Source organism: Cebus imitator, unplaced genomic scaffold (genome assembly GCF_001604975.1).
Source record: "Cebus imitator isolate Cc_AM_T3 unplaced genomic scaffold, Cebus_imitator-1.0 Scaffold619, whole genome shotgun sequence".
Lineage (NCBI taxonomy): Eukaryota > Metazoa > Chordata > Mammalia > Primates > Cebidae > Cebus > Cebus imitator.
Genome location: NW_016107934.1, coordinates 539596 through 567403, shown reverse-complemented (window position 1 = coordinate 567403; position 27808 = coordinate 539596). Strand labels below are relative to the sequence as shown.

General features: G+C 37.8%; 1 protein-coding gene across 17 annotated transcripts in view; it reads left to right on the top strand.

Annotated features, from left to right (window-relative positions):
* The window catches only part of BBX (BBX high mobility group box domain containing), a 278550-nt gene that overhangs the window by 148448 nt on the left and 102294 nt on the right, over window positions 1-27808 (top strand). For 2 of the 17 annotated variants that reach the window (XM_037734455.1, XM_037734448.1), the window contains exon 1: window positions 19748-23130. The exons of 11 other annotated variants lie outside the window; for them this stretch is intronic. In XM_037734455.1, the coding sequence (XP_037590383.1) occupies window positions 23026-23130 (105 nt within the window). In that variant the 5' untranslated portion in view covers window positions 19748-23025. Of the gene's footprint in view, window positions 1-19745; window positions 23131-27808 lie in introns of those variants that run through there. 4 more of the 17 variants (XM_037734451.1, XM_037734449.1, XM_037734450.1 and 1 more) reach the window with 4 other exon arrangements.

Genomic DNA, 27808 nt, shown 5'->3' with positions numbered 1-27808 from the left:
TAAAGTTTTCCATTTTATAAATTTCTCTTTATTAGAGACAACAAATAATTATTATAGTAAGACCTATTTCAAATTTTTTCTTAGAAATTTCTGTTATTCTGGGTAACACTTGACTAAACTCTTGAAAATTACCATAAAATACTACATGTAGAACTACTTTTAAGAAGACTACTTGTTAGAAATACATGTCTTCCTGTATAAACAGGTACCTTTTCTACATTTGGAAGTCCCATTTCATGTAAAACACACATAGAACAGTTTGACAAAAGAGGTACTGTCCTCGTGACGGTCTTCAAGTATTTTATTTATGTTGGTGGACAGATGTGAACTGTTCTTTACAGTAGTATGGCCACAAAATGTAAAGTTAATTACTCTTCTTTAGAAAAAAAATGCATTGAAACTTACATATAATATAATTTGACCCAAACCTTTAATAATACTTGTGATGATACATTTTTCAAAGGAAAAGAATGTGTCACTAAATCATCTGTAGTCCCTTAAAAATTGGAAATACATGTCAGAGGAGCTTGAAAATGAGGCGTTCACATGTAAATATCTTGGGAAATTCTGACTGTGTAACTAATACTAAAAACTGCCTTTTGATTCTACTTGATTCTTAATAAGTACCATAATGCCTTCAAGCCAGAAAGATGTATCTGAAAGTTCTAACACACACATTATAGAATTCCTAAGTCATTGTCTCACTACCCTTCTAATTTTTCACAGATTATTCTAATCATTTAATAGTAACATTAAAAGACCCCCTTTGTATTGATTTTAAACTTTTACATCACCCTGGAAGTTTTAGACTAGAAACCCTTGCGCTAATAATGACTTTGGGACTCTGGACATTTAGCTGGATGACTGATCCCAGTGTGTTGTTGCCAAGTGAAGGGAAGACATTGAGGCATGCGATGCATAGAATTGCTTTGACTCACTTCTTTCCCCTGGCAGCAGTTACAGCCTGGCGGCAGCAGAACCAAATCTGTATACTTGCACGTTTGAAAGCTGCTTTTCTTAGGCTCCCACAGCAGTTTGTATAGAAGAGGAGCCAAAGTAAGACGTCTAAAGAGACTTTCTCAAAAGCAATTCACATGTGATCTTACAAAGAACTCCTTTTAGATTTGGTCCTATCACTGCACTCCTCAGACTTCTGTTAAAGCCTTTGCTAAGAGGTAGTGTTAGGGCAAGGCCTGGTAACTTCTGTTGTGTTGAATTTGTTGCAGAGTGTTTTTAAGAAATAACAGCCTCAGAGTAATTTACAGTGGAGGGGCCAGCCATCTCCAGACACGAAAGAGGGAACCTGAGATTGAGAGGTTAGGTGATTTAACCAAGGCGTGCTCCTGCTTACAGAGTCCATGTTTTCAGACTTCCACTTACGTGTACAGTTATTATGTCAGAATATGGTTTATGAATAGTAAGAAGTTGCAGAAGAATAGCAAAAAGGACATTTTTAACTGTAGCTTAAACGTTAAACGATGTCAACTGCCATTAATCTGATAGGAAGATCCAGATTAAAGTTTCAGACCCTGGAGATGGAATGGGCTCAGAGCTGAAAGAGTGTAGTGTATCTATCCTTACTCTGTGAGATGATGAGAGGCAAAAGATGGCAGTTTTGAGGGAAATCAGAACTTTTCTTCTTTAATACTGAGGGTTGGTTTGTGACTGTTTATTGGCCATCATGTTTTGATCACCTGCGGAAGAAGTGGTGCTCCCTCAGCCTCAACTAGCTTAAGGACCGTGCCGATAGGAAGCAGAAGCAGCTCCTTGTGTCCTCTTAGTGAACAACACAGATTCCCACTTCAATTAACTGATGAGTCTGTTCTGTGGTCTCCCAGTGTTGTTTGCATCTCATACACTGAGGCAGCAGTTCCCGCATGGACCTTTTAGATCAAAAATGAAACTATAGTACCTTAAGAAGCCTTTAAAGGAGACATTCTATTACTATTTGGGGAAGAATAAAAAGGCAGTATAATATAGCGGAAAGAGTTCTGATTTTGTGGTCAAGAGACGCAGATCTTAACTCTGCCAGTAATTGGTTTGGTGAACTTGAACTAACCTTTAACCCCTATGGGTCTTGTTTGCATCATCTGCAAATCGGGGGACAAGATTATCTCCAAAGGCTAGATTTGCAGTCCCGATCAATCTATCTTGAAGGGCTTCATTTTTAGAAGAGTAGCTCTTTAAACAAATTATCCTATAAATCAAGTACGGCACCAGATATGTGCAGTGACAAGTGCAGAATTTTTCTAGGTAAGCCAGTTATGACAGGCTGCAGACAACTCTTTTTAATGTAAAAACTTTTTATTATCAGACAATAGGGTGCTCTCCAATAAATTGATAGTTTTTGTTATACAATGTTGAAATCTGAAAATATCTATAAAATCAGAAGCTTTTTTAAAAAATTGTAGAATCTGCTTCCAAAGATGAAAACAAAACAAAACAATGAGCCTATAACTAAGGGAATTTAGGTAGACGTGGATTTCCTCTGATTAAATCTAATTACAAGCTGTTTCTGAATTATCACAGATTAATACTATACGTAAATATTTTGTTATCAGTCTTCCATTTTGCCTGATTATATATTTATGCTACATTAATTGATTTCATTAATTCCATTTTAATTGATCATGACTTGTGTTACTGCCACTGTGATGATAAAAGAGGGCCTTTGCCGCTGTGTACATGTAGGGATCAAGGCTTTGCTGGAAACCCTATACTGATTTCTAAATATCAGACATAGCTTATTTAGAAAAAGTGAGTTTGTTTTCATATAGTGTAGGGCAGCAGTGACAATAATTACTGTCCTGATATAATGATGCTAATCTTTTATCATCATCGTCTGAAGTGAATGATAAAAACATGTTAAATTGAATCTCCTTTCTAACTTGTGTTCTGCAACCCTTACAGGTCCTGGACCACTTAGGAGGTAATTGGGCTGTTCCTTATTCTTTGTGGTAGTGGCAGATATTCAACTTGAGATTTAAAATCAATATTACCTATTCAGAGTTGTGTGCATTTAAAATATGTTGTTGTCCACCAGCTCAGACCACTAATTGGTGAGGAAGTGCCGTAAGGGACAGCTATTTTTTTCATGCAGAATAGCTTTTTTTTTTTTTTTTTTTTTTTTTTTGAGACAGAGTTTCACTCTTATTGCCCAGGCTGGAGTGCAATGGCGCGATCTCGGCTCACCGCAACCTCCACCTCCTGGGTTCAGGCAATTCTCCTGCCTCAGCCTCCTGAGTAGCTGGGATTACAGGCATGTGCCACCATGCCCAGCTGATTTTTCGTATTTTTAGTAGAGACGGGGTTTCACCATGTTGACCAGGATGGCCTCGATCTCTTGACCTCGTGATCCACTCGCCTCGGCCTCCCAAAGTGCTGGGATTACAGGCGTGGAATAGCTTTTTAAAAGATCATTTCATCAAGATTTAAATGTAAGCAAGCAGACAAATTTTATAAAAACATCCACTAGATGGCATCTTGTAATTGTGTTTAGCATTATCCTGTAGCATTCTTGACGAGAACAGAAAGGTTTTTGTTTTTTTTTCTCTGAAGGTTGGTTGTTCATGAATATATGGATTCATATATACTTCAAAATAATCTTAAAGTGAAAAAATTTATCTAGTCATTTTTTCATATTGCCCACTCATCATAGGAAACATTTCTAGAACATTCCTGATGTGTTCTCAAACATAGCATGACATTGGTAACCTGTATTAATAACACTGGGAAACTTGCTTTCCTAACCATTTTACATGCTTGATTTTGTAAAAACATGGAAAGCATAGAAAATTAGTCCCTTTCTGGAATATCCATTAGTTAGAAAATAAGCTTTGGTATTTTGCTTCGGTAGAGCATCATGCTTATAGCAGAGATATGGATTATATTTTGATATGGTTCCAAAGTTCTTTTAAAGTTAAACTTCTAAGATCCATTGACATTGATCCTGTGAAAAATTTTTTACTATTGAATTTATTTTTCAAACACAGATGCTCTTTGACCTATAATGGGGCTACATCCTGATAGACTCACTATACATAGTTGAAAATATCCTGTCAAAAATGCATTTAATACATCTAACCTCCCGAACGTCATAACCTAGCCTACCTACACGTGCTCAGAACACTTATATTAGCCTATAAGTGGGCAAAATCATCTAGCACAAAGCCTTTTTTTCTTTTTGAGATGGAGTCTCGCCCTGTCACCAGGCAGGAGTGCAGTGGTGCGATCTCAGCTCGCTGCAGCCCCTGTCTCCTGGGTTCAAGCGATTCTCCTGCCTCAGCTTCCAGAGTAGCTGGGATTACAGGAAGGCACCACCACATTCAGCTAATTTTTGTATTTTTGGTAGAGACAGAGTTTCACCATGTTGGCCAGGATGGTGTCGATCTCCTGACCTGGTGATCTGCCTGCCTTACAAGGCCTGTTTTATAATAGTGTTGCATATCTTATATAACTTATTGAATACTAAAAGTTTTCCAAGCATGTTTAAGCTATGCTAGGCTATGATATTCAGTAACTTAGGTATATTAAAGACATTTTCCACTAATGATATTTTTAACTTCTAAGTTGAAAAAAATCTGTATTAATAAGCTAACAATCTTATTCTTAAGTGCATACAAATTTATGAATGATTTGGTTAATCTCCTTAGCTTATTAGTATTTTAAAAAGCTAATTGTTTATGGAACTATACAGTATACCCTAGTATCTTCTTTTTTGATTTTTGAATTATTTTTATTTTAAATTTTAAAAAAACCTACAAAATAGAATTACAAAAAAATGTTATCATAGAGGGATAACATCATAAACAATTTAGTGTTTATTCTTTCAGGTTTTTTTTTTGGATTGTGTATATATAAACATATTATTATGTGTATTATTTTTAAAAAGGAACCAGGCTCTTATATCCTATGCAACCTTTGTTCCCACTTACCTTGAGTGTCATTTTATGCCAATAAAGGCATTTTCATGGAATTCTTAGTCACTATAAATTGTTAAATTTTAACAAAGCTCCCGCTGTTTATATTTTGGCCCCACACCCCCATTTTTTCTCTACCCACAGATTTTTGACATGCAGAGATATTTCTTTACCTAACAGTATTTACTGATGAGAGCAATGAATTAAAGCAGCATAGGTCAACCTGGCACAACATCTGGTTAATAATAGGTTCTCAATTAATAACGTTGAATGAATTTTCTACTTTTTTTGGTTACATGAGGTTAATGGTTAGAAGTTATTATAGGCCTAGCATGGTGGCTCAAGCCTGTAATCCCAGCACTTTGGGAGGACCCGAGGCAGGAGGATTGTTTGAGCCCAGAAGTTTGAGACAAGCCTAGGCAATACAGTAAGACCTCGCTTCTGTAAAAAATTTGAAAAATTAGCTGGGTGTGGCATGCCTGTAGTCCCAGCTACTCTGGAGGCTGAGGTGGGAAGGTCACTTGAGTCCAGGAGGTCAAGGCTATAGCAGTGAGCCATGTTTGCACCACTGCACTCAGGCCTAGGCAACAGGGCAAGACCCTTTCTCAAAAAAAAAAAAAAAAAAAAAAAAAATGTTGTTACTTGTAGTTTATTTCAAGTTGATTTGAATGTTTATAGTCCATGATTAATTATGATGATGATAGCAAACCTTCATATGCACTTATCAAGCAGTGTATGTGTTTATAAAAATTGACTTAATCCTCACAATAAATTAGATACTGTTATTCTTCCTTTTACAGATGAGGATGCCAAGGCACAGAGAAGTTAGGTTACTTGCCCAAGATTACACAGTTTGCCAATAACCAAATAATTTGTAGATGCAAGTTTACGAATTCAGGAAAAAAGAGAGTTCACAGTTGTCTTTTATGTCAAATCACATGAGGTACAAGGCATAGACCAAGTAGAATTAAGCAGGATGGTCTGGGATTTCTTTCAAAGCCATATTTAAGGGCTTCAATTAAAAAAAAAGGCCAAAGATTTTTGTGATTCTCTTGAAATGGTGTCAGTGCCATCAGATTTTCTTATTGAATGTAAGATCACAAGTTGTAAAGTTTGTAATCTAGATAATATAGATTACAGTTATGTTTGACACAGTGCGTATCTTACTTTGCCATAGATTATACATAATTTTTAACTAGTATGAAATTTACATGTCATGGTTATAATTTGATGTATACTGTATTACCCAAAATTCAGGCTCATGGAGTTTTCTGTGCTTGAGCTGCATATTTTCTCAGCCTTGTCCAGGTCCTGCTGTGCTAAATGTGGAAGCTGTGTGGTTTCCCAGCAGCAGAGGCATTGATCTAATGGACATTTATTAAGCACCTAATATATGCCAGGCACAACAATAGCTCTGGGCATACAAAGATAAATAAAATATCTCCTCTTCAAGAAGGACATAGTGTATGGCTAGCAACATTGAAAAGTTCCATTCCAGAAACAACAGGATTCTGTTAAAGTGCTTGCTTACTTGCTTTAGGATTGTTTCTTTATAAAATGGGAAAACAAACAAACAAACAAAAACATGAACAAACAAAACCAGAAATGGATTAGTATGGCCCAGGCTTTCTCTTTCCTCTGAACTTGTGCTGTGGAGGCTTTATAAAAAAGCCCGTCTCATTTTGATGCCATAGTACCTAAAATTTCCTTCATGAAGACTCATTAAAAATTACTTTTCTCCAGTGCCATATTTTAAAATGAGTATTAATTTATTATGTTACTTAACCCTTATTGTCTCATCGGGATAGCCCAGCCTTTGACATCCTGGAAGGACTCAGAATTGGCATTTTAAAACAGAACATCTATCAGCAATGAACACCTTCAGTAAGAAGGTAGGGTTTGAGTCCCGGGGATCAGGGAAGGCTGGGAGGAACAAGTGCTCAGTATAAACGTAATTCAGGATTTCAGATCCTTCCTGCTGAGCCCATAAGTGTTACTGTGGCCAGAAGTCTGTCAGACCTTGACAAGTGAGCCCTATTTTTGGATGATGGAGAAACAAGCCAAACCTCCCTCACTGACCACATGGGGCTTTTTGGTTCTTAGGAAGGTCTGGAAAAGCTCTTCACAGAGTAAAGTCGAAGGATGGCGTAAATGAACACTTCTGGCTTCCTCGTTTTAACGAGAGCTGTTCCTGAGTTGGACTTGTGTATCGCATCTTAGGAATACCTCTTTACAAAGCAAATATTCCAAAATCCAAATAAGATGTCAGAAGCCCCCCATTTCTAAGAGGAGGCTAAGGAGTGCAAGTGGTAGTAGACATGCAGAAACTAAGGGTGAAGTAGTTTCCAAGTAAAATGAGATTGTTGATAGACTTGAAGAAGAGGTGACAGAGCCAAAGTTATGAAAGCATTAGGATTCCCCATATCTGACAGTGTGGCTTGTTGGAAGAAGGAGCAGAAAGAGGCTGAGTTTTCAGTCAGAAACCACTATTTATGTAATATTTATAGGAGACTGTGTGTGAATTCAGTTGAATTGCTTGGTCTCGCTATAGCAGTTTTTAAAAGCTTCGATTGTTGACAGGTCTGTTAACGCATGCTGCACATGTAGATAAGGAGACCTTCAAGTTTCAATGTCCACAGTGAGTGATCATGAAGTTCTTAAATAGTTTAAAAAAGTTCAGATTAAGAATTTCATGTAACCTTTCATTAATTAAACACATTGGATCTTTGTTACTCTTCTGAACATTTTAGAGCTGCACTTCATGTTTTAGAAATGACTTACCAGTTTTGCATTGCTCTGCTTACCAGGAAGCCCTAAACTTGGAGAAGTTGTGTTTTTAACTGGCTTTTGGAATGTGCCTCGTGGTGTATCGTGGTGGCCCAGCACAGAGGGAGTTCATTCCCTTCCTATAATGCTTTTCAATATAACATCTGAATAGTGGAAGCCTCGGGATGGTGGTGCTGATAAATAATGCTTTAGAAACGTGGTTTAATGAAATTAAGCCGATTTGGATAGCTTATAAGTAATCAACACAAATAGACATACAAATATTAATAGAAGTTTTATGGTATCAGGATTGTTATCAACTGGATGTCATGCAGAAAATATTTAAATCCACCAAGGACACCTTAAGAATATAATAGATTAGTCTTGTATATATCTTGAAATAGGTGGGGAAAGGTTTAGTTAATATAGTCTTATGAAATGTCTTTTTTAAGGAGTCTTAAATTATTTTTTAAATTCAAATTTATATAGTGGGTTTATTAGGTCAGTGATTCTCAACTAGGGATCTCGCAACTCCACAGGGACCGTTTAGAAATCTGTGGGACATTATTTGGGAAAATGCTACAGTCTGGGATTGGGTATAGGAGTCAAAAGGCAGGGAGAGAGCCTAGATATATCTTAACTCAGCAGGAAGTAAAACAGCCTTGCCTAGTAAGGAACTGTCCCACTCATGATGCCAAAAGCTTCCTCACTGAGAAATGCTGATTTTTAGTTTAGTGGATATAACTGGTAAGTTAAGCCTTAACTGGCAAGTTAAGCCTAAACAGAGAAGTAATTGTGTCTGCACTTTGCACTCTGAAGACGCATACCATATACCAAAGGAATAAGGTAAAATTTCTTGTAGAAATTCTGGAGATTTCCACACTTATTATTTTATTAAGGTGAACTACCTTGTGGATAGTTTTACCCAGTTGCTTAACTGAGGGTAAATTGTATTTCTCCCTGTCAGAGTAAAGCTAGCAACGGGGGCTGTAAATACAAATTTCCAGAATCTTACACCTGCTGACCATAAAACTCAGTCTAGGTCACCGGGGAAGTTGCACCAAAAGCATATTTTCGGCAGCTACTGACAAAGCTAGCATGAAATAAAATCACACACATTCAGTGTGCTTCATAACAGTGCAGTGTACTGAAATCCAGACGCCAGTTTATAGTTAGTAAAAATCAAGTGTGTAAAAGCGTACTTCACATAAAACTAATTTGGTTACTCTTTTTAAAAGCAGATGTAAAATAAATTCATGAAGATGTTAGGAACATGGGTAGGGTGAGTGAGGTTGGAGGAAGGAAAAACGATTAAGTTGCTGGGAACCTTTCTTATGGAAAGGTCATTTAATAGTCCCCCCCTTCAGTGTGATTGAGGTTATGGATGATTCACTATGATTTCTTAAGCTGTCTCTGACATTTTCCCCAAGTTGGGTTATTTCTAAGACAGTTCACTTGTTCATTCATCACTAAGAATTTGTTCTTTGTAGTAGATATGCTTCTATCAAGTGTAGAAGACAAACTGCAAACAATAAACCCTCTATGGAAGGTGATAATGTGACAGTACCTGTGTAAATAAAATACTGTGGGACCAAGGGGCCTACTCCAGCAAACCAACTCCGGCTTCTGATCATAACAGGGCAGTCACTTAAGTTACCTAGAAATGACATGAAGCAATATTTCTGCTGTCCCACTAGATCCCATAACATTAGCTAATAAGCTGGGTTGACTCTAGTATAAACAAACAATGGAATTTTTAAATTCATTATTAATTAACATATGATGTATTGAGAGTCTGTTTTATTTCCATGTATGCAGTCAAGTAAATGCTTCACTTCTGAATACTGAAACTATAAGACCTCCCGCAGTAATTGAATTACAGACAAAAAGGCCCATTTGCTGCAGTTGCAGTAATTATGTGGTGAAGCAGTTAATTTTGAGCAAGTGTGAAAAGATGTCACATTGTCACAGAAAGGATCAGGAAGAAAAAATCACTTTCCACTGCAGCATATTGATCTGATACCTCAGAAGCCTGATACTTTGTCCTTCATTAAATCACATTTAAGATATTTGATTTTAAAATAACTTATTGACTTTCTTTTTTGTCTGTAAAGTAATACATATTGAATGAGAATAACACCAAAAAGCATGGAGACAAAAATAGGTACCAGTCAATGCATATACCACTCCATATCCACTGTGAACATTTTGTTGTTTGTCCTTTCAGCATTTTTGCTAGGCATAAAAATACTTGGATAGTTTTCTTTTTCATTAGAATTATGGTACATGAATGTTACTGTAAATGCATTTAATGAAAATTGTTTTATTGATTGATTTTGCCATCAGATTCCAATGCCTGCCCTTGTTAGAAGTCCCCCCTGCTTCTGATTTTAATGTTTTATTTGATTTTGCAAAGATGGTGAGATTCAAGGTGTGATACCCTATAAACTTGTACATTTTAGAAATAGATACTTCCTAGTATGTTCACTATGTATCATAAAACACTGCCATTTGATAGGATGGGAAGCATAGTTTTCTTTTTCAGGGAAAAGAAAATAGCTATTTTGCTAGAGAAGAAAAACTTCAGAATGTTATAAGGATTTATTTGTGATCACATTTGCCTGATACTGATAGATGCAGTGGTATACACATTGCTTGTTTGAATTGTCATTCTTTAATTCTACTTTCTTAACTTTGCTGCAGATGCTCCTTAGTCACTGCGTGTTCACATACTGGAGTGGTTAATGCTCCTTTTAGAAGCTAAGCTATCAGGCTGTCAGTCAAGAATGCACTAACTATTGACTTTATGGGTGAGTCCCAAAAGTTAGATTTGGCATTAGAGGTCACATTCATACAAAACTCTGTTTTATGAGAGCAGGGAATGCTTTACGGTCCAAGTGCTGTTAGCAGTTTTCCAGTTTCTGTCTGTGGATCTATCAGCTCTACACTTTATAGAAAGTATGCATGCATGTGCCTGCACATGTGTTAACTTTAAAAGAGCAGTTCTTTTCCATGAAACCTTTATTTTTTCTTACCCAGAAAGATTCTATTGTGGTAATGGGAACTTTTCACCCAGAATTCTAAATCTTCCTTAGGCTTCGGTTAGATCCTACTGTTGTTCTCTACTAAACGAACTTTAAGTTATCAAAAAGAGCCTTCCCGTTATTTTACTATGTCAATATCTATTGTTTCCTTTCTGCGTTGAAAGACGCCAGATGGAAAATTGTCTTTCTAAATTCCCTTCAGCAATACCTATTGCAGGTAAGAAAAATTTTTTTTAATGCTATAATGTGGTGCTATTTATCTTCTCTAATTGTTTAACATGAACCATGTAGATGACAGGGATATTTTTATTGTTTTAAAATAAGCTTGCTTCATTCTACATATTATCATTAGACTTTCGCCATAGCAGTAAATATGAAAGGTTAGGAAATATATCCCATTTTTAAATATAAAACTTAAACTATGTTTCAGTTTAAGGTCTTCAGATTTTTTCCCTTACTTGCAATATTTGTTTCTGAGATAATAGGCCCTGTCCAAGGAGATGCTGAGTAACTCTCCAATACTGTCTGACATGCCAGAGGAGGGATTGAGAGGGTCTCCCAGGTAGTCAAATGGATGCTGTTGCTATGGCAAGTTCTGACATCACCATGACAAGCAGAAGTACCCAAGGAAGCAGCAGTGGCAGAGCAAAAGCAGCTACTTCTAGCCTGATGACTAAAAGCTGAAAACTTACATGACTGAATTTCAGGGAACATTTTTCCCACAGTTGAGAGTGGGGTGCCTAACTAAACCATCAATGTCAGCTATGAACAGTGAGAAAAATGCTTTTGTAAAATCAAAGATAGATACTGTATTTGGAATTTGTTCAGGAAGAGTAACTTTGTAATTGCAAATATACTTTTAACTGCAGTATTTTGCTATCTATCTTCAAAGGGGAGCTGTGTGTTGATAGGCCACTTCCTGCCTTTCATCTTTTTTTCTGATTATAGGCAAAGTGGGTGGGGGGAAGCAGCACCATACAAGTGTCACTTCTTTTTTATGAGCTGTTTTAAAACATGAGCAACTGAATTAGATATTTTAGAAAGTAAAGTTGGTTCTGAAGAAATACAGTTGTAATTTTGTGGTAGGGTCACTATGAATGGCTTTCCGATGACTTCTGCCAAATAATAGCAGAGGTCAACAGTATAATCTATAGAGAAACTAGAGGAACAGAAAATAAGAATATATTAGCTTTAGGAGCCAGGGTGTTACGTAGACTGACAGGAGGCTGCCAGGATCAAGAAGCAAGTTTAAGAAAATAGGAAGCCCATCTGATAGTAGACAGTATCCTCCAGAGTAGACACTGATTTGTCAATTTGACAGGTTCTTGTTCATGGAATCAGCACGAAGTTACCTTGATCCACTTTAACCTGAGGGTATTTAATCAGGCGTTTGGTATAACAAATGTTGGGGATGGTAATTTGGGGCCACATTAGGCTAGTTGCAGAGTCACACTTGAACAGCCTTAACCAAGATGATTTTTCTAAATGAAATTTAAGGAAGCAAAAGGTAGGAAACTCATCAAAGTTTGCTGAAAATTACATGTAGAAGATACACTATTCCCTTTCCTTCTTAGCCTTCATTTTTCTTCATCAGCTCTCACCAGTGATGCATCTGTGAGAGGATAATGCAGGCTGTCCTGCCATGAGTAATGGACCTTGATTTCCACTTTTGTGATTGCTTGCTATCTGCCGTAAGGAATGCCTTACAGGCATTCTCCCTGTGCCCTAGAGCATTTTAACTAATATTCTATTTAGGCAGAAGTCCTAATAACCAGAGAATTTTTCATTCAACTTTTCTAATTTTTGTCTTTATTGATTTCCAGTACAACTCAGTGCAGATTTTTGCACGTTCATTTTGTAAACACAAGTTTTTTTTTTGTTGTTGTTGGTGTGTACCTTTTCTTTTTGATATTCTTTCTTTTGAGAATAGCAAGGAGCCCTGAGAATTGTTAGATTGTTCTCAAAATAGATCATTTCTTGTCTGCTTCGTTTGGCTGTGACTTCTCTTATTAGTTGTTCCAGTTTATTTCAGAGGTGGAAAGCGAAGAAACTAAGAGTTCTTTTTATTATCTTATTGTAAATAAACCTGACCATTTTTAGTTTTAAAAACAGTACTGTACTCATTTTACTCTTACTAATATTACAAATTCAAGTAATCTCAGATTTATAATTTAGTAGGAAAATACATAAATATGAGTACATGTTTCTGTGCAAAACGTTTAGTTTTAACTTAACCTCCTGTGGATTCAGTTTTACAGATCATTAAATTGGTGAGTTTAGATCAGTTCTAACATTGTAGGGTTTTATTTGTAATTTCCCGATGTATGCTTCATAAAATCTTAGCTCTAGAAATAACCACAAGAGAAACCTTCTGGTTTACCTCTGTCTGAGTAGTAGATTAAATATAAGAAGAGCTGTCTGTGTTTTTTGTTGTTCTTGTTTTTTGTGTTGCTTTTCTTTATGTTTTCGGAAGAATTCAGTCTTTTTTGGTGTTAGGTACCTGACCAGTAATTTCTGACTACAGTATCTTTAGGGAGCATTCTGAATACGTCTTGAGAAATATGGGTTATAAAATTCCAAATACCTTGGTGGTCGTAGTGGTCCAGGTCCTGCTGTGTCTATGAGTGAAATAGAGCTCAGCATCTACATCTCCTCCCTCTCTCCTGCTCCTCCCCACTTCCACCCAACATATTTTTCTTCTTTATCACACTCATTGTCTGAAATTTGCAGGTAGTAAAAGAGAAATTGGAATTTAAGGTTCTGTATAGCTGGTAGTAGTGATACCTCCAAGGTGAATCTCAGAATATTTGGAAGTTAGTATAACATGGACTCCAGAATATTTGGGAAATACTAAATGAGTCTTACTAGCAAAATATGTATATGAATTTATATACTTACATAATTTTATGTGGTATGTATGATATACTTTATTTATGCTAATAAGCCAAACAGTGAAAAAAAAGTACCCCAAAATATTTCTTTAGATTCTTTTAATATTTTCTTGTTATATAAAAATCACTAAATGAACTTAAGGATTATTTAATGATACATCCCATATAAATGATCACATTAAGACAATTATTTAATTGTACTTTAAGCTCATAATGCTGACTAAAATGAAGTTAAATTTATACTAAGTCATTGTAGCAGTACATGGTGATTGTCACTTGAAAAAGAACATCACAGATTAAAATTGACAAGGGTAATCACCTAATCACTGTGCGTTACCTCTGAGGCCCTTGATCTTTAGAGGACTTAGTAGAAACCTTTTTTGTTTAATCCCATTTTTTTTTAAGGTATTAAACAGTCACAAAGTTTACAGTTCTTCCAAATGCTTGTGAAGCCACCTACATTGTGGGCAAGAAGTGTTAAGAAGTAGTAAGCAGCAGTGTAAGGTTATAGCTGGGCCACCTGGTCTGAATCCTGGATATCCAGTGTGCTAGCTGTGTTGCCCGGGGCTAGTTCCTCTTTGTGCCTCCGTTTGCCTTATCTGTAAAATGTTGCTAATTATGGGTTCTCCTTCATAGCATAGTTTTGAGAGTTACATGAATTTTATGATTGTAAAGACTTAGATAGTGCCTAGTGTATAGTTAAGTGGAGAAAAGACAAGAGAAAAAGGCAGATTCATCACCACTATTCTTCATGTTTTGTGATACATGAGAATTCTAATTTCAGTTTGGAACTACAGATCTTTACTCATTTCCAATAAAAATGTAGTTTAATAAGTTGAAAGTGTTAATATTTCTGAAAAGGGGGTGTTATTGTTTTTATTACATAGTAGTTATTTGACTTTGTAAATCTTAAATATTAGGTGTAACATTCAAATTGATATATTATGACAAATTTCTAAGACTATAAACCTGTGGTGATTTTTAAGTAGGAAAATTTTTAAAACTGCCTTGGAAGATAGTTGAAGAAGTAGTGACAGTAGTTGTCTGGACTTGGCAGTATCAGTAATTTTGCACTTTTGGTGGTCGAGAACAGACCCCTCTTTCTACTATTCATGTCTAGGGGCACTTGAACTCCCCATTGATTTTTCCGTCGCACAGGAGCTCCTCAGTGTTTCAGCCAGTTCTTCTCTTGAGTTTGGATTGTTGTGAGGAGGCGCAGAATTGAAAGGCCGAAATTTGGCTACATTTATTACTTGTCCAAGCTGTAGACAGTTGTGGTATTCACATTTTCCAGTGTCACAGGCAGTTTTGCTTCAGATTCTGAATAAATGCAAAAGTACGGTTCAAGTGGTTTAATCCTAACCAACCTGTTAAAGGCCTGAATCTCATGATTTCTGAAAGTTTGACATCTCCATAATAAATAATGCACTGAATTATGTATAAAGTAAAAGATTTCTACTTATTAAGGGCCTCTATGACTTTGCTTTGAGGACGTTACAAATTGACTTTTTTTTTTTTTTGTGACTCTTTCTCTCTGTCACTCAGGCTAGAGTGCAGTGGCACAATCTCAGCTCACTGCGACCACCTCCCAGGTTCAAGTGATTCTTCTGCCTCAGCCTCCCAGATAGCTGGGACTAGAGGTGCGTGCCACCACACCCAGCTAATGTTTGTATTTTTAGTAGAGATGGTTTCATTTGGCCAGGCTGGTTTCCAGCTCCTGACCTTGTGATCCGCCCCTCTCGGCCTCCCAAAGAGCTGGAATTATAGGCGTGAGCCACTGCGCCGGCCCGAAATTGACTTTATTTAAGGAAAAAAAAAATTTTCAATATACTTTTAAAATAAATCTTGGGAAGTCTTATTAAACTGTCAGAAAAGTTATTTTTTCCTTAATACAGAATTCTAAGAAAGCACATCAGAAATGTTTAAAATGTCAGAAGTTAAAAAACAACTTAGTGATGGCATACTAAATTCACTTTTAAGCCAATTTTCAAATCATAGAATTCAGTGTTAATAATGGGGGACAGTTTGCATAAACTGTAGGAAAACCAGGGAGTGGGACATATACACAAAACAGCTGTTATAATTTTTCTTAAGACTCATCTGGCCGGGCGCGGTGGCTCAAGCCTGTAATCCCAGCACTTTGGGAGGCCGAGGCGGATGGATCACGAGGTCAAGAGATCGAGACCATCCTGGTCAACATGGTGAAACCCCGTCTCTACTAAAACTACAAAAAAATTAGCTGGGCATGGTGGCGCGTGCCTGTAGTCCCAGCTACTCAGGAGGCTGAGGCAGGAGAATTGCTTGAACCCAGGAGGCGGAGGTTGCGGTGAGCCGAGATCGCGCCATTGCACTCCCAGCCTGGGTAACAAGAGCGAAACTCCGTCTCCAAAAAAAAAAAAAAAAAAAAAGACTTATCTATACAGTTAAGTTTTGTTGTGTTTGTTGTTGTTGCTGCCATTTTTAACAAGTGTACAGGCTAGGTGAAGGCCTGCAAAGCTGATTTATTGTGTCTTTATTTTTCTGGTAGAGAATTCAGAGAGGGAAATGGAGAACTTATGGACAGGGAAGTGGGGACTGCAGGACAGCCTGGCCCCTGCTGGAGATAAGGAGGTAAAATCATGGCGTGCAGTGGTAATAACAGGCCTTCATGGTCATCTAGCCCAACTTTCTGATGCATGAAGACCTTCCACAGTTTTTCAACTTCATCAGTTGCTAATTTTGTCCTTGAACTGGCCTGACATTGAATCTGTTTTTCCTTTTGTGATGTGAAAGCCAAGACTAGACACTGGTCATTTTCACTCTGTCTAATACCATTATTGGTCCTATAGTTCGACATGCAAAAAAGTACTCTACAAGCCACAGAAATGAATATGAAAAGTATCAAGTGGGCTGGGCATGGTGGCTTATGCCTGTAATCCCAGCACTTTGGGAGCCCTAGGTGGGCAAATCACCTGGGGTAAGAAGTTCAAGACCAGCTTGGCCAACATGGTGAAACCTTGTCTCTACTAAAAATACAAAAATTAGCTGGGCGTGGTGGCACACACCTGTAATCTCAGTTACTCGGGAGGCTGAGGCAGGAAAATCACTTGAACCCAGGAGGCTGAGGTTGCAGTGAGGCAAGATCGTACCACTATTCTCCAGCCTGGGAGACAAGAGCAAAAGTCAAAAAAAAAAAAAAAAGTACAAAATGTTATTTATACTTTACATCTGTTCCCAGATTGTCTTTGACCATTTCTGTATGAATGCCAACAAAATTCCAATTCTGTTCTCCCTTCAGCAATATTTTTCTATAAAGGGCCAGCCAGTTCTTCCTAGGTCAAGCCTGAGATTCCAGAAATGGCCAGTCACCTGAGTCATTTTCAGCAATCACATCCCTTGGAAAGTTCCTGGACCTACCCCAGTCCTAAATAATAGCACAACAAATAACTGAGCAGTTATTTTCAGACTTTTCTCATTGTATTGTTGATGCCCAAAGTAAGAGAATCCAGGTCACAGTTAGCAAAGTTTGCAGTGGCAGGAAGCTCTTGGGGGAACCTGGGATTCATTCTTGACGGTGTCTTTGGCAGTGTGGATAAATTTAGCCATTAGTTAAAGGGTTAATAATGGGACAAATTGGAATCATCAGAGGAAGTAAAGAGAATTATCTGAATTCTACAATGGCTTTTATAATTGCCAAGTGTCCAATGCCAAGAATGTTAAAGTATTATATATTATCTATTCCCTAATGGTTTGGGCCACATTTTATGCACTCTATTACCTGCTGCCTAGTTCCCAGATGGTTTCATTATTATATAGGTTTTATCTCACCACCAAGTTCTTTATTGTTTTGACTCATATTTTATAATCACTGTCATCTCTCTTAACGCTAGTTCATGAATAGGTCCTCAAAAGGTTGATTTGGCATCAGAAGGTCTCCCTAGAGGAGTTATATAAGAGCTATAGAAACAATTTGCCCACCTTTTAGTACAGATTTTTAGCAATCATCAAAGCAAATGGCTGGGAGAGCTCAGCAAGCAGAATTCTCCTTTGACTCCTCAATGAGCCTTACCTTTCAGTTCAAGAGAAGCTGTAGTAAGATATAAAACGTGTCTGATGTTTGGTGTTAGATTTTGATTTTTGGTACACAGCAGACAATGACAGGTTTTCTTTATTTTTCCACCCTTGAATCAGGGTGATCAAGTATATTTTATTTACTCCACTTGGTTCTTTTTCAAACTTTTGCCTAAACTTACTTTTATTCTTAAGCCATCTAATGGTACATTTTTTTAAATCTAGCAATACTTGGACATTTATGAAGACCTTTTTTTGGTACAAAATGTCTTTTGAATTTTTGCTTGTACTTAAAAATATTTACAATAAGCACAGGAAGTTGTATGCTACTCTGAGATTATAGGGGAGGTTTGTAGAGCGCCCTTCCCTTACATGCTGTGTTGCTTATGGAAATGACAAGCTTTCATAATATCTATTAAGATGTAACCTGTCTATTGTGTTCAGTGAAGAATGCTGAATTTAGTTAAAATGTTAGGAAATGTTTGTTCCACCTCTGCCTCTCAGAAAAATTAGATGGAGATGCATGTGCTCTCCATCAGGAAAGCATATTTGTTTTGAAAGATGCAGCACTCATGGGCTGTCAGTCATAACGACTTCTGAGAGTACTTTAAGAGCTGCAACATCAATATTTACAAAATACAAGTACACTGCATGACAGACATGTGCTGTTCCGATTCCCTCCTTCCCTCAGTGTATTTAGTATGATTAAATCTATGTGGAAGAGTGTTTTGAGATACAAATGGAAGTTTGGGATTCCCCTAAAGTAAATACTGAGAGACATGAATGAAATACCAACAAGGCTTATAAAATGGAATTACTTCTCCTCCCAAAGTAAATATATTGATTAAAAACTAAAATCAGTGATACAATCAGATGGAAGAAAGTTCCTCTGTGTAAAGTCCAGAGCCTTTATAGGCTGTGTTTCTAGTTTGCTCCTTAATGACATTATAAAGATTACGTAAATCTCTCTGAGGCTTCTGTCACTCAGCTGTAAAATGAGCATAATTATACCCATTTTGTGGGATTTTACAATATTGAGTAAATATGTTCAGTAAAGGCTTTGTAAGTTATAAAGTGGTACATAATTGGAAAGCAGCCAATAAGGTATACCGCCTAGGGGTTTTTAATGGCAGTGCTAGCTTTTTGTATAAGAAAATATATTCGGAACTTACTAATGAAATGTACTCAAGCTGTATCTTATAAAGTGCTTTATCATAAAAAATAAAACAGAATTAAATATGTCAGAACAATGACTTTATTATCATATTATAATCTGTCTTTGAAAAAAATTAAAAGCATCATGGGCTCACTGGTAGCATATAATCCCTGTCGTTGGTCCTGTATTCTGCCCCTAACTCTTGTGGCCTGATAAATTACTAAATGAAAGCATTCTCTCCATCTTGGTCTCCCCTCACCCCGACAACATAATGCCATTGTGTGAATATGGAAATGCTTGGTTGGACATTTATCACAAAGTCCGTTGGAGATTCCAGTTAGCAATGGATTAAATTAATGAGAAATGGTTTTTAGCAGAGTTCAGAATCTTGCTTAGGGGAAAAATGATATTAAATTTGAAAAGTCCTGGGTTTAACTCAACATGTGGCTGGTTACGTCTCCCGGAAATCAACAAACACAGTGACTTAATGATGTAAAAGAGCTTCTTAAGTGATTTCCCAGGCTTATGTGGTAATGATTATTTTACAGAGGAGCTTTTTTTGGTATTATAAAGCATTACCTTTATATTTAAATAGGATGCTAGATGATAAAATTTGGCCAGCAGAGGGAGCAGACTTACGTAAATTGGACTGTAAGGAAAATAGTCTGAGTAAAAGTATATCTTGTGGGTATTGGTTTACAGTATTCTTGTACTGTGCATTGAGAAGAAAATTAGAGGAAGGAAGTTCGGGTCATATTAAAACCAGTTCTTTATATTCTTGCTTTGGTGACTTTTTTTTTTTTTTTTTTGAGGAAGAGTCTCACTCTGTTACCCAGAGTGAAGTGCAGTGGCACGATCACAGCTCACTGTAGCCTCTACCTCCTGGCTCCTGGGCTCCAGATTCTCCCACCTCAGCCTCCTAAATAGCTGGGACCACATGACATGTCAAAATTACAAATAGTCATTTTTTCTCTCTTCGGATCTGTTGCATAAAAACTGGTTCTAAGTAAATACAATCACTACGTATTTTAGTTTGGCAGTTTGAGTATGCTATTTGAGTAATTGTTAGGAATTTCTGAAATGGAGGGTCACAGAGCAGGGTGTGGCAAGGATGGAGTAGAAAAGGATAGTGAACAAGGGAAGGACTAGGTGCAAGAGGAATGGACTTCAGGGAACAGTCCTAGAACTCATTCATTCAACAAGTATTTATTTGCCTGCAGTGTGCCCGGCTCTGTGTCAGGCCTTGGAGATCCATCATGGTGAACATGGTTCAGCCCCTGTTCTCTGTCACAGTTGAGTGTGATATAAAGAAGGAAACAGGCCATTTCAGTGTAGCCTATCGTGTAGGGTGCTGTGGAGACACCTCTCTCAGACTTGAAAGGACCAAAAGGGGCATGAGGTGAGATTCAAGCTAAGCCCTGAAGCAGGGATGAGAGTTCCACCGGAAGGAAACAGCAGTCAGGTTCCAGGAGGCAGGAGTGCATGGCAAGCTGCAGGTGATGGTGTGGCTCAGTATGGGTAGAACTTTGAGTGAGAATGGAGCAAAGAAACATCAGCTGTAAAGGCAAGCTGGACTAGGTCAAGAAGAATCTTACATGTTTGTGTGAAGGAAGGAGTCTGGAGTTTTTCCTTAGTACATTGAGGGACTATTAAAGAGACTCCCTTTAGGAGAAGGACATGAGCAGATATTTGTTGTGTGGAGAATTAAAGTTAGCAGAGCTATAGGTAAGAGGGTCAGACAACTGAACCAGCCTAGTGGGGCTGGAGAGGAGTGGACTCTTTTAAGAGGTAGAAGGGATAGAACTTTGGGAGGTTAGATGTCAGGGTAAACAGTTAATTGCAGTGATTTCAGCTTATGGAAACAAAGTTGTAAAGAAAGATATGCTTTCCAGATGCTTATGTGAAGAGAAGGGATGTCTAGTTTCTGTTCCCCGGGCTCTGACATAACTCCACAAGGGTATGGTGGAGGCAGAGGCCTGGCCCAGACAAGATGTTTTCTCTGAGAGGATAGAAATCAATGACATGTGAATCATAGTGAGACAGAGAAGCCAGAGGTGATAGCGAAGTTAGAACAAGTTGTAAGTTCTTTCCAGGAAACGAATCCTGAGGTTTAGAAGCAAGAATATTAGGAACCAGGTCACTTAGTAAAGCACATCATGGGGCGTGGGGGCTGTGAACCAATGACAGTACCGAGCAGGCTGGTTCTTGGGTCATAGTTATGTTAGGCAGTCCTGTAGCCTGAGGGCTAGAGGCCAGTTTGTTCAAAGAAAAAGGACTAAAGGAGGGTGAGAATTCAGGGAGGTCTTTAAACTTGAGATTGTGCATAGACTGAAGGAACAGAATTAACTATTGACAGTTCCATCAAAGTAACTGAAAGACTAATGGCTCAGGATAACAGGAGGGAAACATATAGATTGGGGGTAAGGTGAGGGAAGGAGTTGACCTTATATCTCTACCTTTGAAAGAAAACAGAAGAAGAAAAGAAATTTTGAAATTGGTAGGCAAGACGAGAATTTGGGAGGGTCCAGGAAAGTTAACACCTTCCTGCAAGTTTAACCAGGAAGCAAAGATATTTTCTTAGAGTGACAAGGATTGCGGGTCATGGGCAAGGGCAGTATGGGTACATGATTGAAAGCTGAGGCTCTAGGGAGCGGGAGACCTTGTTTTCAGCCCTTGCCCCATCATGTGCTGGCAGAGTGGCCTTGGGCATGCTGCTTAAGGTTTGTCCTTCTTGCTTTATACTTAAAATGTATTCATTGTCTTATCTTCCACCTAGAGTCGTATTAAGGGTTAAAGAAATTAATTATTGTAAAGTGTTCAGCATGTAGCAAATGTTCAATAAAATTTATGATGATGAAGCAATATTATATAATGGTCAAAAACCAGACTCTGAACTCAGACCTCCTGAGTTCAAATACTCGCTTCACCAATTACATGCTAGTAGTGTGATTTATAAACATAATTCATAGCTCACCAAGTGATCAGTAAATATGTATCCAACTGCATTGACAGTAAATATGGAGACTCCATGAGCTTGTCTTCCTGTGCATCCAGTTCTTGCCAATGTGATACTTACTTCTACCCATGTGACAAATGGATATAGGAAAAACCTTTGTTAATTTATAAGCTGAAAGAGGTAAAATATGTTATATTTGCCTCAGTTTTCTCATCTGTAAAAGAGGGGATAATGGTACCTACCTCTTAGGCTTATCATAAGTTAAGAGAGTTAATAAATATAGTCTCTTAGCTCTGGTGCGTACGAAGCATTATATAGGTCTAGCTAGCATTGTCATCATTTATCCTCGCTCACTGTCATCAGTAGGAGTTGAGAAACAGAATTTATAATGGGCACTGTGGCATTGACTATGTAACTGAATAAGACAAGTAAAAAGGATAAAACAAAGGACCAGTAAAAAAGCACTTAAGACCAACCTGAGATTGCAAACTTTTGTAGTAAGGTCAGAAACAGGAGCAGCCAGAAACCTGGGGATAGACCTGAGAAGAAGAATGGTTGGGTAAGTTTAGAGTTAGGGTTTATTACTGGACCATTTGTGAAAGAATAAGAGAGCCAGTGAGCTGAAGGTACAGTAGTACTCTATTTTGAGAGAATAAGGAAAGTCATTGACAAATAACCAGAGAAGGGAATAAAGGAACATGTTTCAGACAGCTGTTTGGAAGTGACTTTGATTTTATTCTATTTATTACATTGCCTTGTCAATTTACTTGTTTCTTTTTTCTCTCCTTTCCCTTCCAAACAACCTTTCCTGGCTGCTTATTTCTTCTTTGCTGCGTATTTCTTTTCAAGCCTTATGTCCCTTCTGCCTTGTAGCAAAGCAACATAAAGAAAGGCATAATAAGAAAGCAAAAAAGTATTGTTTCTATGTTCAATTCTCCACATATTCACTGAACATCTATTCCCTGTCTAGCACAAAGATCTTTGCTCTGACAGATCCAAAAAAAGCATCTGGCATGTTCATTACCCTCAAGGGTCTCTGTGGGAGGAATTCACATGAAATCATTATACATACATTGTACAGGAAAATGATAATTGTCGTACAATCAAGTGTCAAAAATTATGGCACAGCCATTAAGTGTTGCAGTGATCAAAAAAGGTGCTCAGAAAGGAGAGAGACATGAGCTGAGGCAAACACAGCTTTTTAGAAATGGGTGTTCAGAGAGGCCTTGCATAGAGAGGGAGAATGGGGGTGTGGGGGACGGTGTGCAGGCCTGGGAGAGCAGAGAAAGGACTACGCAGAAGCATGTGGCAGGTGTGGAAAGCAGGGCAGACACCAGCCCAGCAGGAGGTGAGTTGAATGGGAGGTAAGGCTGGACACTTAACCCTTACAGAGCATGACTCAGCGGGTGATCAATAAATATGTGTTCAGCTGCATTGAGAGTAAAGGAGGAAGAGACACACATGAGCTTATCTTCTTGTGTTTCAGCTTCTTGTCAATATGATCATTATGTCCTAGCCATGTAATAAGTACATATAATAAAAACCTTTGTGAATTTATAAACTAAAAGAGAAAATACTTTTTTGATAGGTCTGTGGAAAAAATGGAAATTTGGTGGCTTTTTGATTAAGAATGTAAACACCTCCAAAAAATTCTAGGAAAACAGAAGGTTGCATTTGTTGGAAGGTGTGGTGGGGAACATGTCCTAGCTTGCTGCTGACTCCTCTCTGTATATAGCTTTTCCTCAAGTCACCTCTTTTGGTGCCTTATCTCTTTCAAGGTAGATTTTGTCTCTGTTTGTAGCCTAGAGCAGCATTCCATTTGAGAACCATGTTAAGCCGTCCCAAGGCTAAGTGTCATGGATTGTAGGTGTTAGTGATCTTAAAAATACATATTTCTTTATGAGTTAAAGGCAGAGGGACCAGAACTGCCAGTTCAGCTAAGCCCTTCTTTGAATAGTGGGTGCCTTATTAGTATTCATGAAGAGCATATTGATAACATCTTGACAGAGTTAGTTTCAACTTGAAGAGCTACTGCTTTTCAATAAGGAGCATATTTAAAGACACTTTTTGCATGAATAGTGAGTGAATTGCTTCTAAAATGAGAGTATTACTTTATTGAATGAGATATTTTTTATGTAATCTGTCTACAGTTTAGAATTGTCATTAGAATTACAATAAATAATAATGATTAGCACTTGTAGGGCTTTTATCTTCAAAGAGTTTTAGAGTTAATCTAATTTAATTGTCACTTGACATAGTCAGAGATGTATACTTGCTTTTCTGCCATGAAAAGCAGTATTCCCTTACTAGCCCCTTCATGCTTCCTTTTGGTATTTTCATGGCCTATGAGCTGTTTGTTCTACAGGAAATACTTAGCGAGTTAGCAGATTGAGGAGCTTTATATTAGAGCTCTTTTTCCTAAGTAAGCGTTTGGGCTCTTGGAGCTAGGTTTCCTGGGTCCAGACCCAGCTCCTCTACTTGCTGTGTTACCTTGGGCAAGTTACTTAATCCTGTTTCTTCAAATGGAAGTCATCATAGTAACTGCATCAGAGTGTTTTGTGAGGATTAAATGAGAAAGTAAATAAGTAGCAATTAAATATTTAATAAATGTTGCATGTTAGTATTTTTTTTTAAATTTAGGAGCGTGTCATTCTGAGAAGTTGTGTGTGGTTAAGTATTAGATGAGGAAATTATAAGCCAATAAGTACCATTTCAGAAACTACTGTGTAGTGGGCTCTGTGCTAGGCACTAAGACAGAAAAGGTAGCAATGGTACCTGCACTCTGAAGGCCACAACCTTTTGTGAGACGTGGGGATGCCTTAGTCCATTTTATGATGTTATAACAATACCACAAACTGGGTAATTTATAATGAACAAAACGTTTATTTGGCTCACAGTTCTGGAGGCTGGGAAGTACAAGAGCATGCAGCCAATATTTGGGAAGGCTTTTGTTCTGAGTCATTCCATGGCAGAAGAGAAAGAGAGGGTGAGAGGAAGAGGGGGCCAAACTTGCTTTAATAACAAACCCATGCTAGTGATGACTAATTCACTCCCACATCACATTACTCTATTCATGCAGGCAGAGCCCCCGTCACCTCATCACCTCTTATTGGGCCCTACCTCCCAACACTGTTGCACTGGGGATTAACTTTAGAGGACACATTTCAATCAAAGTAGTGTGGAGGGGAGTTCTCAAAACACTGTGGTAAGTGCTTGACCTAACAAAGTCAAGTACAATGAAAGCTCATAGCAGAGTGATGGACTGACTTAGGGCTTTCTGATAAGAGATATTTGACCTGGGTCTTGGTGGATGAGAAGGACTTTAAGAGAACACAAGAGACTTTTAAGGTGAGAAAGAGGAAGGCTTCAGATTTGGAGTATTTGCTTTCTTCTGTGGCAGCAGGACCCCTTGAAAGATTGAAAGCAAGGTGTGACTTGAAAATCTGAGGAATCTTTAGAAAGAATAAAAGCAGGTGGGTCCAATTTGTGTGGAAGTACTAGAGTTTCCACTATGTTACAGCATCTTTGGGCTGTTTTTTCCTCTTCTCCATAGACTGGAGAAGGCTGTGAAGTTTTGTAGTCTTCGCTGGACCCAGAAAAGGCCCTGTTTGTTGTTAGAATATGTAGTTGCCTAGCAGTAGTATTTAATGGGCCTTCCATACTCTCCCATTTCACTGGGTATGAGTTTCATTGACCAGGATTTGAGTGAGATTTCATTGGACTTTTAGGAAACAGTTTAAAATACCAATGTAACACAGTTTAATGTATGCTAATGTTTTAAGATTGAAGTGTAACTGATTGCCTAAATTGTAAGACAAGACAATAGACAAGAGGATCTTATTCACAAAATTTACGACTGTGCCAAGGCACAGTTTCTGACTGCGTGTCATTCAGACAAAGGAAAGGAAACCGTCCATCTTTGTTTTTCAGTTTCTGAGGCTGCAGATTCTATTATATGGACCACTATCAAGTGGGAGACATCTGTGCTCCCTTTTGATAGCATCTTAGGATTAGTTTAAGGGAGCAGATGCTGCCTGGTAAACCCATGCTCCCCAGTCTAGAAAGCCTGTGAATAAAGGGGGAATATACCAACAGTGAACGAGAATCTTCTAGACACTGTGCTGGATATTCTCACAGTAGAGCTATTATTATTTAGTTTTAACATGAGGAAAGATCAGCACAGCTATTAACTTTCCAACAAGTAGTTTGTGGTAGAGGCAGGATTCTAAAGGAGGCCTATCAGCCTCCAGTGTCCTTTTTTCTTTCTTTTAATAAATATGGCATTTGCTTTGTACTGATTCCTTCTACCGTCTTTCTTCTTTTTTCTGACCTCAATAAAGGTCTTCATGAATGGGCTTGCTACATTTTTTAATTTTTTTTTTTTTTTTGAGATGGAGTCTCACTCTGTCACCAGGCCGGAGTGCAGTAGCACAATCTTGGCTCACTGCAAACTCCACCTTTTGGGTTCAAGCAGTTCTCCTGCCTCAGCCTCCCAAGTAGCTGGGACTACAGGCACATGCCACCATGCCTAGCTAATTTTTGTATTTTCGGCAGAGATGGGGTTTTCACCATGATGGTCAGGATAATGTTGATTTCTTGACGTCGTGATCCACCCATCTTAGCCTCTCTAAGTGCTGGGATTACAGGCATGAGCCACTGCTCCCAGCCTGGGCTTGTTACATTTGAAGAATATAGTTAAATGAAGTTTTTCCTAATTTGTCAATTTACAATGAATTCAGTACAGTGAATGTCTATTTAGGGTCACTTATCCTGCCATAGAAAGGGGGCACGGGGGACAAACGTGGGTTGGTTTGTTTTCATAAGATAAATGTTGGTAGGGGGCTTTATATCATCATTTGACAGTCTCAGCATCATAATTTGATGGTATTTAGTTTTTAAGGTACAGAGTCCATTGATAGTTAAATAACCTGATTTCAATTATTCTAGAGTTGCAGTACAGAATGGAAGAATCGCCCTTTTTGAATAAAGTCCAACAATTGTTTCATTTACTGCATATAGATTGTTAATTCACTCCTGTTCTAAGAACAAGAAACCAAACTTTAAAATGTGTGGGCTTTTTAGTGGCAAAATAATTAGAAGATTAGTCCTCTGTCACTTCAAAAATTAACAATTTTATCTCCTCCTCATCGTTGAAGTCAGATGAGTGATAACATTGTCTCAAAATTATGCTTTCTTTGCCCTTGTCTTTCCCACTTTTTTCGTCTTTTTAAAATTTTTCTCTCCTGCTTTCTCATTACTTCTGAATCACAGTCAGGATCATCATTTCCATTCACTGTTTCGCCTTCTTTCAATCGTTTGAAAATACATCCATAGTGAAGTAGGAAAGAATTAGGTAACTATAAATTATTAAAGTACCCAGTTTATACCTTGAGGTATTTCATGGTTGTTAGATCAATTACAGTACACTTTTCTTGATTATTTCATTTGCAGTATACCATTTCCAATTCACTTTCTCTTTTATTCATCTTTTGTACATGCTAAAAATGTACCTACCTTGCTCCAGGCCCCGTGCCTGGGGGTTGCCAGCCTGATTGCTCCCCAAGCCTATGCATCTGGTGGTTCTCAGACATCACATGCCACCTTGGTCTGTCTGTCTGGGTTGTGCACAGTTTTCAATTCCCTTGCTTTCCCACTTAGAAAAGAATATCTGAATTCAGGAAAGTATAAGAAATTATAGTTAATCTTGAAGCTATCCTAGAGAATATAGTGAATCATCATTACAATTTGGCAAAGGAGTTTGTGTCATTGTTTGTGACAATCCTCACAATTAACTGATCTTGATGATCTGATGTGCCAGGATGTTTCTGAGCATATAAGTATAGTCTTGGACCATTAAAAGGCCTGGCAGTGGAGGTATGATGTATCCAAATAATTATAATTCAAGGGAAAATTAGGTAAGTGCATTAGCAATGTAAAGTCTTTCTAATGTATTTCTGGGTGAGAAAGATTAATTTCTGGAGTATCAGAAAAGACATTTTCTCCAAAGTTGTATGTGAGCTACCTGG